This window comes from Hemicordylus capensis, chromosome 1 (assembly GCF_027244095.1).
Source record: "Hemicordylus capensis ecotype Gifberg chromosome 1, rHemCap1.1.pri, whole genome shotgun sequence".
Classification (NCBI taxonomy): Eukaryota; Metazoa; Chordata; class Lepidosauria; order Squamata; family Cordylidae; genus Hemicordylus; species Hemicordylus capensis.
In genome coordinates this window covers 57,330,441-57,348,730 of record NC_069657.1, presented here as the reverse complement: position 1 = coordinate 57,348,730, position 18,290 = coordinate 57,330,441, and the positions used below count along the sequence as shown (strand labels likewise).

The window sequence follows — 18,290 nt, the reverse complement described above, 5'->3', positions numbered from 1 at the left end:
TCTTTTATGGGTTGGGCGATAGGTAGCACCCATCATACCCTACCACCCAACCCACTTTGGTGTCCCTAGGAGCTACCCATTGGGAACAATGGGGTGTTTAGAGTCCTCCATTGTTCCTTATGGCCGGAACACTCAAATAGTTTTGAGGTTGTTTGGTCGAAACAGCTGGCTTTGCCACTGTTTCAGTGAATCATTTGAAGGATTTTGTGATTCGTTTAGAGCTTGAAACGTATCACAAAGTCGGTTTCACACACATCCTTACTCTTGAGGACCAGGGAACCATCAAATAGTATAGGGTGGACTTGAGGAGGAAATGGGCCAAATTCAGGCATAAGCTTTCTTATGTTTGCACAAAAGATGCCTTTTCTTGCCTTCAGTTTTGGCTGATTTCCCTCTGTCCTTCGCCATTCCAAAAAGTTGGCACAATAACCAGGTTGCCCATTTCCAGGCCAGTGTAAAGCAACTTCTCTGCTGTGTGTGTTTTTATTATCAATGTTTTTGCGGGATTGAACCATGGTTGTCATGATCCCGAGCCATTCTGCTGTTGCTTCATGTTAAGAATTCAAATATGAAAAAGGAAGCATTCAGTATTTTATAACAAAAATGCAGATGATCTAGCTAGTACCATGCTACAACTTTCTAGGAAATGCACTCTTAGGGGAAAATAAAGGCTTTACTTTCTTCAGTAGTTGTAATGGGGGGAGGGGGGGAGGCAAAGACTGTTCAACTGATTATCTTTGATACTGAAAGGCAGAAGCTAGGATTCGATTTTGGTTAATATCAGGGACTAGTAAATGCATGTTTGTTCATGGCAGTTTTCAAATGTACTTATAAAACATCTCTACATTTCTATATGCCCGAGCAATTGATTGTTTATGAAAGGCTGATTCTCACTTGCAAGTTGTCTGAATGGGCAACTTTTATTTTTTCCATGCAAAATGAGGTTTCATTTACTTAATCCCTCTGTATTTACTTAATACAGTGGGACTCAGTTCTGTATAAACATGGACAAGATTGCAGTGTAAGTTAGTTAACGGATGGATGGGAAAGACCTGTCTTGGTTCAAGCCCAAACAGGCAGAATCAAACCTCTTGATAAACTCTAATTCAGCAGTTTCACACTCAGATTCCCTTTGAGTTACCTCTGTTATAAAATGGTGACTTTGATATCCGCAGCGGTATGTCCTGAGAGAGTGGAATGTTCTCCCATTTGTTTCTGAATATTGTCATTTTTAAAATGTCAGATTTGTGTCAATCTATTCTTTGTTTAGGGATTTACTTATTTGTAAATAGCAGAAGGGAATTATCACATTGGAAGATGAAAGTGTGAATAAACCCATAATGGTATAGCCAATATTATTAGGTCCTATAATATTATTTCCAGAATGGATATGTGAGCAGATTTGGTATCTGTATCTACAAAGTCTGGTCCCTGTTTTTATGTGTTGGTTATGTGGCTTGTTTTGGGTGGTTAGTAGTGCATTAGGTTTGAGGGTTGTCCATAGGGATGTGCAAATCATTTCAAGCTTGAAACATGCCATTTTGAGTGTTAAAAGCTCAAAACAAAGACCCTTAAAATAAAGAGCCTATTTTGGGCTCAAAACAAATCGACCTCGTTTTAAGGACCATTTTGGAGGACTGTTTTCCGGGGAGAGCTGGACTACCAATTGGAGTAGGCAGGTAGACCAGGCCTCTGTCTCGGACTTCGTGCGTCTTAGTACCAGTAGACCAGTCCTGCAAGGCAGGCCGATGGCCTTTGTCCAGGGCGTAAGCCTGATCTACCTACTGACCCCAATCGGTAGACCAATTCTCCCTGGAAAAACGGCCATCCAAAATGGCACTCAGAAGACTTGAAATGTTTCAAGTTTGTTTCATTGTTGGCAGCTGTTTCAACAAAACGTTTTGAGCATTTTGCGTTTTGTTTCAAAATTTGGTACAGTTGTAGAAAGACATAGGGACACCTCAATGGCATAGTTTGTGATGATGTCATCCACCCCAATTCAAGATGGTGGATGCATGAACATTTGAGCCAAAAGTAGACTAACTTGTGAACTGCCTAACCAGTTTAGACCGTATTTGGTACAGTTGGAGGGACATATAGAGGAGAGGAGAGTGGACTTGTACTAGCAAACATGAATTGTTCTATTTGCTAAGCAGGGTCCACACTGGTTCACATATGAATGGGAATGACTACATATATGAGCACTGTAAGATATTCCCCTTGGGGATGGGGCTGCTCCGGGAAGAGCACTTTCATGTTTGCATACAGAATGTTCCAAGTTCCTTCCCTAGCATCTCCAAGATGATAATGAGGAGGTGGTGGTGGTAGGGCTGTGAGAGACTCCTGCCTGCAGCCTTGGAGAAGTCACTGCCAGTCTGTGTAGACAATACTGAGCTAGATGGACCAATGGTCTGACTCAGTAGAAGGCAGCTTCCTATTTGCCTATATAGGGACACCTCAGTGGTGTAATTTGTGATGATGTTATCCACCCCAGTTCACAGTGGTGGATGCGTGATTGTTTGAAGCGCGTGTGGGGTAACTTGTGAAGATTGTGATTATCAGTTTTGGAAGGAAAGTAGGCAGATTAGTTATTACCAGAACTTCTTGTTGTTCTTTTGTATAGAGCCTGGCCTATGTTTCCTGTGTAGAGACAGCAAAACAACACTGTTGGCAGGTGAATAGCACATTGTTTTAATGGTTTTAATGCTGTTTTAAAATATTGTTTAAACATTTTCTAAACTGTTGTAATGTGCTAAACTTTTTGTATTTGTTTTAACTAATGTTTTACTTTTTCTGTTTTTATTTTGTTGTAAACTGCCCAGAGACGTTTGTTTTGGGTGGTATAAAAATATGATAGCTAGATGAACCAGTGGTCTGACTCTGTAAGGCAGCTTCCTATGTTCCTTAAGATTTGATGGTGGCAATGGAATGCAAGCAGGGACAGACCTATCACATCAAGGCTGCCTCTTTTTCAGGAGTGTGCAGTTGGGATGTCAGGCTGACTGGTGAAATATCTGGTTAGGTGGGTTTGGACTGGGAGTGTTGGATAGCAAGGTTTGGTGGGGTTGAGGAGCAGTGGGAGTCCAGAAGATGAGCTGCTGTGTCTGAGAGAACAGGAATTGCTTTGTTGTGCAGGCAAACTAACAGAAATACATTGTATAAGAAAAAGGAAAGCCCGTGACCAAACAAGTGAGTTGGATAATAGGGCAAAGAGCTGGTAAATTGATTGGGGCACATGAGGTCTGTCATTTTCAACAGAAAGATGATGGCAAGACTTCAGTCTGTATCCCAGAAGATCTTGGTTGGAGACTTCCATGGCAGGTATGGTTAGGAGACTTCTGAAAAAGCCCCCCCCCCCTTCAAATTTTAATATAACTAGATGGCAGACTGTACAATTATTTCCTGTTTTCTGGTTACAGTTTTCCTTGATCCAAATGGCTACTTTTATTTAAAATATAGAATTTTAAATAAAGAAAGAGAAAAAAAGTGTTAGTCTAGGACTCTAGAGGAAACTCTGCTGGGTGATTCTAGGCCAGTCTCTTATTTTTCAAGCTAACCTATCTCACAGAATTGTTGTGAGGATAAGCATAACCATGTACGCCATCTCTTAGTTTATACTTGGCTAAACTCAGGCTGATGAACATTTCATACAGATGTTTCTAAAAACTAGTATTAGCACACACTAATATGTGATAACTATCTTGAAAATACTGAGGAAAAGCACTTTATTTGAAACTCCAAGTATCCATTAGTGTATGCCACTTCTTTTGCAACTGCCACTTCTTGCCCACGCTACTGCAACACTCACACTGACTCATGTTTCCCTGGAATTTAGACTATTGGAATATTTTCTTTGTAGCCTCACATTCAGAAATGTACAGACTATAACACAGTACTTTCTACAAAGCTATTCAAAGCTTGTCTACCTCCTACCCTGTTAAGCTGACATTTCTAAACTGCTGGTCAGTGAGTCCAATGCTTTCCTTCTCATCCCTCTGACCACTAAAGTAAGTTAGCAGTTACTATATTTTATTAATCTACCCCACCATGCCCCGCACCCCCAGAATTGTTTTAGTGTAAGTCTTTGTATTGGAACTGACACCTTGCTGAATGCCTTTAGAATTCTTTTATTTTAGCCTTCTATATCCTTCCTTAGTGCACTATGTTGTAGTACTTCAATTGGTTTGTTGAGTTCAGGTGTTCGTTAAGTGAGGTATTTCTCATATCTCATTATTTGTTGGGCACACATACACACAAAGTGGAAATTTGAAACAAAAACATTGGTGGTACTGGAGTTCTTCATGATCGTCCCCAAGACCATAGGTTATATGTATTATCTTTTAAAGAGTGATTAAAATGTAAAACATTGAGGGCCATGTTGCTGAATGATTTGTTTTAACAGACAGAGTGGATTAATCCAGATTAAGAGTTGTGCATGGGGCATGCTTACTCCTATCCATACATGGAGGGGAAAGGCATTTTTTTGCTGTTCAAAAATACTTTTCAAAAATAGATCTGAGGACCCTGCTGCCTTAAGGGACATATTTTCTGGAGATACCAGCAGCTGCGAAGGGAAAGGGGGAATCTCTTCTTTATAAATGCAAGGAAATGTTTCTCACATGCAACTCTTAGTTTTTATATAGGTCATTATTTTTACAACCATGTTTACTCAGCAGTAAGCCTCACTGAGTTTAAACTGAGTTCCTTCCCTGTAAGCATGCTTATGAAGGTGAATTTCATGTAATAAGAAACCAAGCCATAATTATTGAGGAAACTGAGTTAAGTACTTTCATATGAATATTGCTTTTTGATTAAGAACTCTTTATTGTGTGAAAGTTTGTCTTAGTTAGCAGAATATTGTCATGTGACATACTTTCTTTTCCCTAAGGTCTGTGTACTGAAGGTCTCTATCGTGTTAGTGGAAATAAAACTGATCAAGACAACATTCAGAAGCAATTTGATCAAGGTAATGGAAGACTTGGTTAACATTAAATAGCTTAAAGTAGATTCCATAGATTGCTCTTGTATTTTTATGCACTATTTAAAACTAGAAACTTAGCAGTTTCTAGGTCTAAACTTAGCCATTATGGGATAAGGATACAAGTATGTGTGTGGATTGGTAACTGGCTGAAGGACAGGAAACAAAGGGTTAGGTATAAATGGCGAGTTTCCACAGTGGGGAGAAGTAATGAGACCTTGGGTTAGGGCGGTATAAAAATGCACTCACTCACTCAATCAATCAAGTAAGAAGTGGGGTCCCCCAGGGATCTGTACCTGTGACTGGTGCTTTTTAATTTATTCATAAATGATCTAGAAGTTGGAGTAAGCCGCGAGGTGGCCAAATTTGCTGATGATACCAAACTGTTTAGGGTAGTGAAATCCAAACCAGATTGTGAGGAGCTCCAAAAGAATCTCTCCAAGCTGGGGGAGTAGACAACGAAATGGCAAATGCGGTTCAATGTTGGCAAGTGTAAAGTGATGCACATTGGGATGAAAAACCCTAACTTCACATATGTACTGATGGGACCTGAGCTGTCGGTGACTGACCAGGAGAGGGATCTTGGAGTCGTGGTGGACAGCTCATTGAAAGTGTCAACTCAATGTGAGGCAGCTGTGAAAAAGGCCAATTCCATGCTAGGGATCATTGGGGAGGGGATGGAAAATAAAACTGCCCTTTAGAAAACTATGGTGCAGCCACACCTGCAGTACTGCATACAATTCTGGTCACCACATCTAAAAAAGGACATTGTAGAACTGGAAAAGGTGCAGAAGAGGGCAAGCAAGGTGATCAGGGGCCTAGAGCACCTTCCTTATGAGACAAGGATACAACATCTGGTGCTTTGTAGTTTAGAAAAAAGATGATTGCGGGGAGACATGATAGAGATCCACAAAATCATGCATGGTGTGGAGAAAGTGGATCGAGAGAACTTTTTCTCCCTCTCACATAACACTAGAACCAGGGGTCATCCCTGTGAAATACTTTATTACGATCATTGATCAGTTATATATACAAACAGATGATACTGCATTCAGGTAAGAAGTAAATCATACAGAATACACCAATATAGAAGCCTTATGTAACAACTTCTAAAAAGGAGGACTAGAGGTTAGCTGTTGATGGATCTTAACAGCAGCTGCACAAAATTTGGCAACCTTGTAGGTGGCAGAAGGAGTATGGCGTAAAATTCAGCAGTCCGTCTGGGAAAGCGTGATAGTAAGGGAGAAATAGGACTGCACCGGCTATCATTATAAAAAGGACAAAACCACAGCACATGGTGGACAGATTCGACCTCACCTGAGCCACAGGGGCATAACTGACTGGCCAGAGGGGTTTTCAGAAACCTTCCCGATAAGACTGCTGATGGTAAGGCATCATATCTTGCTCGGAGAAAAACCCTGTGATGGCTTGGTAAAGAGAGGGACAATAGATAGCTAGCAGGTTCCTGGTTGAAGTCACCAAAGCGTCCTCTTATGGTTTCCGGGATGGAGCTTAAATCGTTCTGATGTTCAGTGTCCAAGACCAGGGGTCATCCCATGAAATTGATTGCCAGGAAATTTAGGATCCAATAGCCTGATCCAACAGGGCTGCTGTTATGTTTTTATGTTCTTAGAAGGTGAGGTCCATCATTAACCGGGCAAAGTCATTTTGCATAAATTAGACTTCGAAAGTTCAAGGAATTAAATATATGTAATCGAATTTTTTTATTGATGTGTCTGTATAATGAAACTAAAAGAATAGTTTTAAATTTGTAGGATCTCAACTTAAAACATTATTCATTTTATTGAATAATCACCATACAAAGTAAATTTGAATCTGAGAAAGATCTTCTGCTTCTCTTGGGCATTATGCCATTTTTGAATTATTGATCCGATTGCATGTAAAAAAATCTGTTGAACAATAACAGTTTAAAATTATTATTATATTAAGAATTTATTCTTTAAAAATACCAGTCTTTAAAAACCTATCACCCAGTATATTCTGGTGTAGAAATTAGTGCATTCAGCTAATTTAAGGGGCAGGATTGTTTATGCAAAATTTGATATCTGTACATAATCAAAGTATGACTTTATTTTTCATAGACTCTTCAAAATGTATAAGAGATGCTGCAACATAACCTTTGCATTATAGATAGATATTTATAGAAACTAGGCAAATTTGAACATCCATTCTTATCACTGCTTGTATTATGTTCAAATTGTGATTTGTCGAGATTGATGTGAAGTTTTTTCACTTTATTTAGATTTGTAGCCCACTTTTCCATAAGATGGCCTTCAGCATTGATTAGAATAAAACAAAGCACATTAAACCTACAAAAGCATCATAAAACCACCACTGATGTATCAAAGAATGCAATTAAAAAACACACACACTTCTGCTTTTGTCGTGCTTCCCCCCATAAAAAAAAAAAATCGATCTAGAAGTTTAAGATGTACAGGTGGCTAACAACTATTCCACTACATTATGATAGTCATTCAGAAGAAAAGTTGTGCTCCTACCCCTGCACATTATATTGTGAAAATAGCATTCTATTTTTGTCTGGGGACTTTAATCTAAGTCCCCAGACAAAAATAGAATGCTATTTTCACAATATAATTCTCTGGTTTAACCCCTAGCCCTGGTGTAGGATGATGGCACCATTACAATGAGCTGGAGCTCAGCATCCTGCAGCAGTTTTCAGGTCACAGATGGAAATTCTTGTCCATATATACACATGTACACCATTAACCAGAATGTCAGGGAGGGCACCATCTGTGCCCAGAAGGCCAGTTTAGGTCCTCTGGCCCAAGACACACCTGTGGATGCATGATATATTTAGGGAAGCTGGGCGTCATAGGCCTATTAATTAGACTTAAAAGTATTTGAGCTAACTGCTAATTATAGCTAATGTATTTCATGTTTTAACAGTGATAAATACAGACTAGGTTTTATGCAAGACTGCAAATATGCTTGCCAGGTTCCCAGTAGTGAATGAATATTTAAATCTGGTGACTGCAAGGAATTGTCACCATCTGCCATTCTTTTTATCCTCCCATGCTATGTTCCAGCATCTCTGAGAGCCTTGGGGAAGTTTTTGGCTGGTCATCGCCTGCATACTTCTCTCCCAGCTCCCAAACTCTTATGACATCCCTAGAACCCATGAGACTATAGAAAAACGTTCCAGTTGCCACAGCAACCAGCCTTTTCCTCTCTCCTCCACCACTACAGTTGCCAGATGTGCTGGAATGTACTTTGGCTACCTCAGCAACCAAAAGCTGCTCTTTTATTTAATGGTATGCAGTAAATGCTTTACTGCTTTGCTCAGTCTTGTCCACAACTCTGTGAGGGGTAATTTTGCCTACTTCTATCACCAGTTTGTGTGGTGCTTCCTCAGCTTTCATGAAGCCTGATCTACCACAAAGTGAGAAAAGGGCAAAAGTTCTCTGACCTAGTGCTGTGTTTCAGGGGCACTTGGAAACCGTCAATTCATGGTGCTTATGAGTGCCTGCAAAACTAGATCAGTGGTCAGGTTTGATACTGACCACGAATGGTGGCTGGCTCTCATGGCCATTCAGTGTTTTGGACTCTTGGTTTGATGAATCAGTGTTATTCTTCATTCTTCCCACCACCATCACCATTCCCCATTTTTCACAAGGACAGTGATTTATCCTGTGGTTTCAAAATTTCTAGAAACTCTGCATGACTGTTAAGGGTGCACATATAGTGGTTAGTACTTGGACTCCTATCCCCAGGTGAGTATCCTAAGTATTTGACTTTGTTGCCCAGTTGATGCTAAGGTGTTGTTGTTATAAAAACATATAAGGCTACATCCAGAGTGTTTCAGAAGCAGCTTATGTTAATGAGAGGGGGAGTTCTGCTTACACACACAAAAAATCTTGCCACAAACGAAGCAAACACTTTTTATGCAACAGACAGTAACTTAATGTTACATCTTGAAAAAGTTGTATTTTCTGTAGAAGTCAAGTTTTTTATAATCCAATACATGTATATTGTATATGGTTGAGGGAGACTTCTCAGCTACAGAAAAGACAAGTGCTTTAAGTCCTGATCACACATTACATTGTACAAGGGTACAGATGTCTGCACATGTTTTTGTGTAAATTGTGTTATATGCCTTCATTTTAAAAGTAAATCTGGGTATAGGCCTTTTCAAATCTTTTCAAGTAGGAAGTGCACTACTGTACATGATATGTATGTGTGTGTATGTACTGTACTCAGCTATTACATGTGTTGAACATAATGTGTGAATAGAGATAGAGTTACGTAGTTATGGGTCAATAGTTTGGAATATATGAATTGCTGCTCTTCACCATTACCTTCACTAATAACTATTGCTTTCAAATGCTTAAAGAGGAAAACTGCCATAAAATACCTGTTCTCAGCTTTCTCTGACACATGCTTTTTCTCGCTGTATACTAGTTAGGCTTTGCTTTCATTTTAGTTACCCTGAGTTGGATTATAAGGTGTCCTTCCCCTGGAGCAAAGGGTCCTTAGGATACAAACCATTAAAAATAATTTTGTCTACACCGTCCACTTGTTGTAAGGACTAAAATTGTTAGATACTGACAGTATGTAGTGGTAAGACTATCTAGCCACCACTCCCAAAAGTGAAGAGTGAAAGCATCCTGTGTGACCTGATATTGCTGATGGATTGCATTTTTTTAAAAAAAGAAACTGAGTGAAAAGTATCTTACAGAGTATTATGTCATTGCTGTAAAAATCCTAATATTTCCTAATAATATTGATAATTGGTAAATATGCTAAGTAGAATACTTAGTAGTAGTAGAGTAGTAAACAACTCTCTTGTATATTATTCCACTGATTTTAAATTAAAAGTTCAATTACAATTTTGTGTTTGTACTTAGTACATCTTACTATTGTGATAACGATATCATGCTAATAACATATTATCCTGTATTCGTATAGATCATAATATCAGTCTAGAATCTATGGATGTAACGGTAAATGCTGTGGCTGGAGCTCTTAAAGCCTTCTTTGCAGATCTGCCAGATCCTTTAATTCCTTACTCTCTGCATCCAGAATTAGTGGAAGCATCAAGTAAGTTTGTTCCTTTTGTAGAGAGTATGTTAATGTTAAGTCTCAACTTTGTCCCATACATTACTATTGTATGTTAAGCAGTGAGGCTACTAATACAGTAGCTTTTACATATCAATATATACATTTTGTTTAATCTTTGAATAATAATAATTTAAAGCATCCATTTGGAATGCTAGTTTTGGATTCTTTTGAATTTCACTTGGAAACTGCACTGCTGATGGCTGTATAAAACATAGTAGCTGCAACTGTAAGCTGTTACAACTCCTAGCTCTTTGCTGTGGAAAAGCAAATATCTATGCTTGTGAAAAACTGAATTATTTTCCCCACCCATGCAAAAAAAAGTATGATTTTTAATACCATGGATCATTGCCCTTCTGCAACTTAATGTGGAATTGCAAGTGCATGCAATTTTATGAATAACTTGCTGTAACCCCAGTTCTTAGTGTGCTGTCAAGTCGCTTTCGACTCCTGGCGCCCACAGAGCCCTGTAGTTTTCTTTTGATAAAATACAGGAGGGGTTTACCATTGTCTCCTCCTGCACAGTATGAGTTGCCTTTCAGCATCTTCCTATATCGCTGCTGCCCGATATAGTACCAGCGGGGATTTGAACCGGCAACCTTCTGCTTGTTAGTCAAGCATTTCCCCGCTGTGCCACCTAAGGTGACTAACCTCAGTTCTTAGGGATTCTTTATTTTAATAAAGCAAAATCCAGCCTAACACTAGAAGCATTTAGGAATCTCTCCTGTAATGCTTTTGTTCATATGACTAAACTTTTCGGCTCTTTCTAATTTATCTGTAAGGATAATTTATGCAGCTTCTTCAACATAGTCTCTGTCTTCTACACAAATGGGCTATGCTCCTGCGCAGAGACCTCATTGGAATCTAACAAGCTTGATTTTTCCTGCTTTGGCGGGAACCCTGCCCCCAGCCACTATATGCGGCTGCGCCACTCCTCATCCCCTCAGTCTTTCTTCATCCGCGCTTCAGCGAACATTGTGAGTCTTTCTGCTCAACAATCTGTGGGATTAGGCCTATCCTAGTTGTTTTTTTTGTTCTCCTGTTTCTTCCTCTTCCTTATTTTTCAATTCGTGCAGTGGTGTTTCTTTTACATTGCTTTTGTTTTCCTCGGTCTTCCCTTTCTAGCTCTGTTCCCAGCTGGGACAGAGCGTGTTGGCTGGCCAGCCTTCAGCGTGCATGCCGGGCACGAAGAACTTCAAGAAGTGCATTACTTGTGGAGTGAAGCTCCCTTCCCCAGAAACGCACTCAGAGTGCATCCTGTGCTTAGGGGAGTCCCACATAGTTGAGACCTGTTCACTTAGCCTGAAGTTTACTAAGCAGGCTCGTCGTAATAGGGCTTCTTGCTTGCACACAGACCTGTGGGATTTGGCTCTCTGTTCTTTGGAAGCCCTACAGCTCAAACGGTCCTTCGGAATGGTTACCTCGGTATCAGCGGACCGACTGGCTGCCTCCGCTGGAAGGATCGCACCTTCGATCCCGGTACCAGGATCGTCTGTCTTGGACGCTCAAACGGCTTCGGCGTCAGAGGAAAGGGCTCACTCGGAGGAGTTCCCTTCTTATCAGCCACAGGTGGCACCTCAGACCGCCAATTTTATCGGAAGCACAGCCGAAAGCCAATAAGAAGAGTACCAAGACAAGCAAGGTGGCTCCCGATCATCGGCAGATCGGGAGCCACCTCCGCCTCCAAAGAGAAGACTGTCAGGCACTTTGGCTTCCTCAGCCTCAGCCCATAAGAAGGCTAGAACCGTCTAGCAGGACCAGCCACAAAGGCCTACGAGGCAGATGTGGCCTGTTTGCTCCGAACCATCAGAAGCCTTAGATGCAGCTACAGCAGGGGGATCAGGACTGTGATTCTTCAGGAGAAGATGTGTATTCCTCCCCCAAATTTGATGAACACTCTTCGTGGCTGCCTCACTGCCGATCCCCTCTGCGTCGATATCAAGAAGATTGTCCCTGTCGTACCATCAGGGTATTTCATGTGACTGTCGGGATCGGTACCGCACTTTAGACTATCGCTCCCCCTTGGTGAACATTGAGCATGCGTATAACTCTTGGCATCCGGTTATCCACTCGGATTTGAAGCCGGTCTCCCCTTCAGAGGATCTGAAACTCTATACAGCCTATGTGACTTGTATGGAGTCCACATTGGGGGTGTTCTTGGGTGACCCACAAGAGGGTCAGTTGGACCCTCTGTTTAGCCTTATTGACTCAGGCTAAAGTGCCGACGGCTCTGCCATTTAATCCTGCACTATTGAAAGTGGTGAAAGCACATTGGAAAAAACCCTAATACCCTTTCCCAACCCAATCGGCACTTTGAAAACTTCTACAGGGTACGGTTTCAGGAGGACACAGCCTTTTTGAAGAGTCATCTGATCCCCAACTCTGTTGTAATGGAGGCCTCTCTGCAGTGATATCGGGCTCATGGTCAATCCACCCCAGGTGATAAAGCAGGCAAGAAGCTGGACTTCTTTGGGAGAAGACTTTATTCTGCTGCTGCCTTACACTCCAGAGTGGCCAATTATCAGGCCTACAGTGCCCGATATAACCACTTCTTGTAGGAGAAAGTGGGTCCCTTCTTGGATCTTCTTCCCAAGGACAAACAGGACGCTTTGAAGTCCTTTCTTTGGGAGGCTGTTCAAGTGTCCAAACAGGAACTTTACTATGCCCGTCACTCCGTGGAGTGTGCGGCTAAGGTCATGGCCACATCGGTGGCACTGAGACATCACGCTTGGCTTCTGTCTTCAGGCCTGCATTTTGAGGCCCATGCCAGGGTGGAGGACTTGCCCTTTGAGGGCTTAAACCTGTTCTCGGAGCAGACCGATGATATGCTTCAGAAGGTGCAAATATTAAGGAACACAGCACGTTCCATGTCCTACAGTTCTCAGTCGCCTAAGCCACAGAAGGTTCCCGCATGGTCGCCTCATCAGGCTCAGAAGTCCCAGGCGTACCGTCATTTGTCCTCAGAACAGTCCTTTTGGGCCAACAAGTTCCCCGCCAAATTCAAGTCGGGTGGTCAGCCGAGTAAGCAGACTTTCCATTAGCTTCGCGCAAGTGTCCCACCTAAGAAACAATGACTCGGGGCGCTTTGGGACTTAAAGCCCCTTTGCAGTGAGTTGGGACAAAGTGACTATGGATCAGTGGGTCCTGACAGTGGTACGTATGGGCTTTGCCCTAGAATTTAATGGACTGTGTCCAATATCCGGAACTGTGGTGACCCCTCGCACACCAGAATTGGATCAGGAGGCCACCGCTCTTCTAGAGAAGGTTGTGTTGAATCTGGGCAGCCCGGGGTTCTATTTCCCAGTACCAAAACCGGATGAGAGTCAGCACCCTATCTTAGACTTAAGGGCTCTGAACCAGCATCTCATTTACAAACGATTCCAAATGCTGTCGGTACTGAACATCATGGCTGTCCTCCACAGGGACCTGTGGATGGTCTTGTTAGATCTAAAGGATGCGTATTACCATGTGTCCATAAGGCCTCAACATCAGTGCTTCCTGAGGATTCAGATAGGGGGGAATCACCTATCAATTCAAGACGTTGCCATTTGGCCTCACCAAAGCGCCTCACGTATTCGCAAAGTGCCTTGCTCAGGTGGTGGTGTGCCTGCAAGAGCGCGGCCTACAAGTCCTGCTGTATCTTGACAGGTGACTCGGGATGCCCTGGGATTTGTGGTCAATACTCTCCAGGGATTGGGGTTCCAGATAAACTCAGAGAAGTCCCATTTGGAGCCTACCCAGTGGATTCAGTTCATCGGACTAATTTTTGACACAAGTCTGGAAAAGGTCTTCCTTCCCAGGGCCCGCATCATGACTTTCCGAAGACTGGTGGTCACCTTCTTGGCCAGAGGCCCACAAACTATCCACTCCGTACAGCACCTGTTGGGCCACATGGCGTCCAGTGTTTATGTTCTGCCTCATGCACGTCTTCAGATGCGAGTCATTCAGAGGTGATTTTTGGATATGTTCGATTCTCTTCAAGATCCAAGTCATCTCTGGCGTTCGTTCCTTCCTTGGGTGAGGGTGACAGCTCGGTGGTAGACGGGTGTCTGGCACCTAAGCGTTGGTGCCCCTTTCCAGGTGCCCCCTTACTCCCGAGTAGTTACAACAGACGCGTTGGAGCTCGGTTGGGGAGCTCACCTGGACAGCCTTTGTCTGAGTGGACACCAGTCTCCAGAAGAAAGGAGCCATCACATCAATTATTTGGAGCTGTTGGCAATTTTCAGTGCGCTCAAAGGGTTTCTGTCCCTGTTGCAGTGAAGGTTGGTTTTGATTCAGACCGACAATACAATGGCAAAAACCTATCTGAACCGCCAGGGCAGTACCGGCTCGAGGGGCCTTCTGTCGCTGGCCCTGAACCTGTGGTATTGGTGCCTGGACAATTGGGTGTCACCAAAAGCAGTGCATATTCAAGGTGTCCTGAATGTTCAGGCCGATGCTCTGAGCAGACTGACTGTGGTCTTCCACAAGTAGATGCTGCATTCGGGGTGTTTTGAGGGACATCTTTGCAGACTGGGGAGTTCCCGCTCTGGACATGTTTGCCTCGCAGGACAATACTCAGTGCCCCCTGTATTGCTCGGGGGGGGGGTTGGGTGAAGGGTCTGTGGGGGATGCTTTCGTTCGGTCCTGGACGGGCCCGCTCCTGTATCTGTTTCCCCCATTCCCTCTCATCCCCAAGGTCCTGAACAAATTGAGAATGGAATGGGCCAAAGCTATCCTGATTGCCCAATGGTGGCCCAGGAGGCCCTGGTTTCCGGCTCTGATGCTCATGGTTCTGGACTGGAGGAATCTCCCTGTTCAGATGGACCTGCTGTGGCAGGAACAGGGAAGGTTGTTGCACCCAGACATTCAGTCCATCCACTTGACTGCATGGCTGTTCCTCCTAACTTCCCCTTGAGACTACAAGAGGTGTTGGTGGCGGCTAGGAAGCCGTCCACATGGAAGTCCTGTGACCACAAGTGGACACGATTTAGGTCCTTTGCTGACCTGCACGGATTTGATTTTGGTAATCCGTCCATCAAGACATTTGTAACTATCTTCTGTCTCTTAAAGAGTCTGGGGTGAAGCTTGCTTCCATTACGGTATATTTGGCTGCCATTGTGGCACATACTCCCTCGTACTGGGCCTCTTGGTTCAAAGATCCAGTCGTTAAAAGTTTCCTAAAGGTTTTGACACACTTTTATCCAGATTACCCTGTTATGGCCCCGGCCTGGGATCTGTCTGTAGTTCTGGCTGGTCTTCTCAGGCCACCCTTTGAGCCTTTGGCTTCTATTGACCCTCATCTATTGACTTGGAAGTTCGCCTTTTTGGTGGCAGTTACCTCCACCAGGAGGGTTAGTGAGTTGCGGGCCTTGCGGGCTGACCAGCCATACCTGCAGTTCCATAAGGACAAGGTTGTACTCAGGACAGATGTCAAGTTCCTGCCTAAAGTTGTGTCCATGTTTCACCATTCATCCCCACTCACTTTACCTGTGTTCACTTTACCTGTCCCCACTCACTTTACCTGAATATAAAGATATTCCTGGTTGTTTACATTGTATCTGTTTCCCCTTCTCCTTGGGTGCTTGCTTGTTATGTGCCTATTTGTGTAGAAGACAGAGACCATGTCGAAGAACTACAGGTTACTCACTTGTAAAGATGGTTCTTCTAGTGGTCATCTGTACTTGTACACATCATCCCGTCCTCCCTGCCTGGGTTGCTGAAGCTTAACTCTGTGACTGAGGGGATGAGGAGTGGTGCAGCCTCATATAGCGGCTGGGGGTGGGGTTCCACCAAAGCAGGAGAAATCGAGCTTGTTAGATTCTGATGTGATCTCTGCGCAGGCTCATAGCCCATTTGTGTAGAAGTACAGATGACCACTAGAAGAACCAATGTTACAGGTGAGTAACCTGTAGTTTTTTTACATACACGGCATTGCGGGGAGGGGTGTATGTATGTTTGCTTCACATTACTTTTAATATTTTTAAAAACTGATGATTGTACTCATCTTAGATGTGTAATTTTTCACTTTGACTAATTAACAAATTGGTGTTTCACCTGAATTAGCAAAGGATACTTAACACATTAATCCAAGAGTGAAATCAGATTGGTACAAAATTCCCATCCCATTAATTTTCCCCCTACAACAGTGTTTTTCAGACTTGATGAAACTTTTCTTCATTTTCTTGAGAAAAAAACCTTATTTTTCTGCTTACTAATCTCTACACAAAAATCTAGACACTTAAAATACTAGCTGAGGTTCTACAAATAAACACCAATCCACAGAAAAGAACCCACAATTCCACTGTTCCCTTTAAGTAATTTCAGTGCAAGTTTCCAGCCACACTTTGCAGTGCCTGTTGCAAGTAAGATATTTAAATGATTGCAGCCTCTTGGACAAATTTCCCAGACCATCTCAGGAATCAAATTTCAAGAAATATTGCCCTAAAATGCAACTTCAATTTGCTTGATCTTTGCAAAATATACTATATAATAATATCTGCTGAATTTGTATTATCCCTGTCTTATTCTAGAAGAATAAAAACAGGAACATGTGAGTTTTGATGAGCAACCCTAATTTTTCTGGGCTTTTAAAGAGCATTCACAGAGATTCTGAGTGGTTCCTGCTAGTCTTCCTTGCTGCCAGCTTCCCTCTTGTCCTTCGTTCCCAAATTTACCATGCAAGAAGAGTAAGAGTAGGGAAGCTGGTATCAGGAATGACTGGGGCAGTAGTGGACTCATATTTAATTTCCCATTGCTTGTGGTGTAGTTTCTGAGCATGGAACAGAATCCCTCCCATCTTAGTGGATTATGAGGAGTTCAGTTTATCACTGTGTTACTTCGTTTGGGAGCCTGACTCAACTCATAATTAAGGAGTAATCTTTTTCAAATGGGAGAAGTTGGTTTCTGAACTTGCGTTTTCTGCCCCCAACTCAACAAATCCTTCTTTGTCACTAAATGAGTTACAGACGAAATTGCATTCAGTCTCTATTTTTCTTCACTCTGTATAGGCATTAATGTTTATCTTCAAATACTTTTTTCAATGTTTGAAAAAACTTATTTCTACAGAAATCCTTGATAAGACAGAGAGGCTTTATGAATTAAAAGAAATTGTGAAGAAATTCCATCCAGTGAACTATGAGGTCTTCAAATATGTAATAACTCATCTGAACAGGTATTTTACTTTGCCAAATATCAGTTTCATGGTTACAAATTAACTAGCTTTGTTAACACATTCTGACTAATAGGTATGCATGTCTTGTTTAAACAGATAGATTTGCTATGTGTGGAAGTAACTTATGCCCTTATAATGTTTGACATGTTTCTGCATGTGTCAATACATGGTACTGGGAACTTCTTAGGATGCCATCAGAAAGCCTTATCTGTGTCAGTGGTATGTTGTTACTCTGCCATTTATTGATTTTAATTTATTTAGAGTTGGATTTTATACCAGGTTTCACAAATTTATCCCAAGGTGATTTACAAGGTTAAAATATATCACAGTAAAAATCATTAAAAAAAACCAAAATCACATTAAAACAACCAACAATACAAACCATAAAATACAGAGAAACCAGCACCCAATAAGCAGCAAAGTCCTAAACAAAACAGTAAAGCCTTTATTTGCTTTTTGAAGGCAACAAGGAAAGCAAGGAAACAGACTTCCATGGAAAGAGCATTCCAAAGCCTTGAGGGCAATAACCAAGAAGCCTCTGTCCCATGTACACACCAATCAAGTCCCTCTCAGTGTTGGCACATGGAAAAGAGTCTCCTCTGATGACCTTGTCGGGCAGACAGAACCATTCAGGGGTAGACAGTTCTTTGGGTATCCAGGCCGCAAATGGTTAAAGACTTTAAAGGCGATAACCAGCACTTTGAATAGGATCTGGAAAGAAATTGGCAGTCAACACAGCTCTTTCAAAATGGGTATAATATCCTCTGAGCAAACAGCTGTGCACATAATCCTAGCTGCTGCATTTTGCACCAGCTAAAGTTTCTGAATATTGAACGGCAGCCCCAGATAGAATGCATTGTAGTAATCAAGCTGTGATGTGACTGGCATAGGTAATCCATCTGCCTTTTCAATAAAGAATATGAGCTTAAACAATAGCCAAAGCTATGTGAAGGCACACCTGACTACTGTCTCTGTCAGAGCATCCAAGAGCAGAGCTGGGTCCAGCAGTACTCCCAGACTATGTACCTGCGCTTCCAAAGAGAGAGAGACCTGCTCTTCTAA

General features: G+C 42.2%; 1 protein-coding gene and 1 long non-coding RNA gene across 4 annotated transcripts in view; one reads left to right on the top strand and one right to left on the bottom strand.

Annotated features, from left to right (window-relative positions):
* Positions 1–18,290, top strand: part of ARHGAP5 (Rho GTPase activating protein 5) — a 76,130-nt gene that overhangs the window by 45,536 nt on the left and 12,304 nt on the right. For both annotated transcript variants that reach the window (XM_053297198.1, XM_053297193.1), the window contains 3 exons: positions 4,889–4,966; positions 9,926–10,057; positions 17,123–17,228. In XM_053297198.1, coding sequence (XP_053153173.1) covers positions 4,889–4,966; positions 9,926–10,057; positions 17,123–17,228 — 316 coding nt within the window. The remainder of the gene's footprint in view (positions 1–4,888; positions 4,967–9,925; positions 10,058–17,122; positions 17,229–18,290) is intronic.
* The window catches only part of LOC128345356 (uncharacterized), a 47,340-nt gene continuing 35,051 nt past the window's right edge, over positions 6,002–18,290 (bottom strand). Inside the window, exon 5 of one of the 2 annotated variants that reach the window (XR_008316399.1) lies at positions 6,002–6,888. This is a non-coding gene — a long non-coding RNA (uncharacterized LOC128345356). Of the gene's footprint in view, positions 6,889–17,696; positions 17,940–18,290 lie in introns of those variants that run through there. The other variant, XR_008316398.1, reaches the window with a different exon arrangement.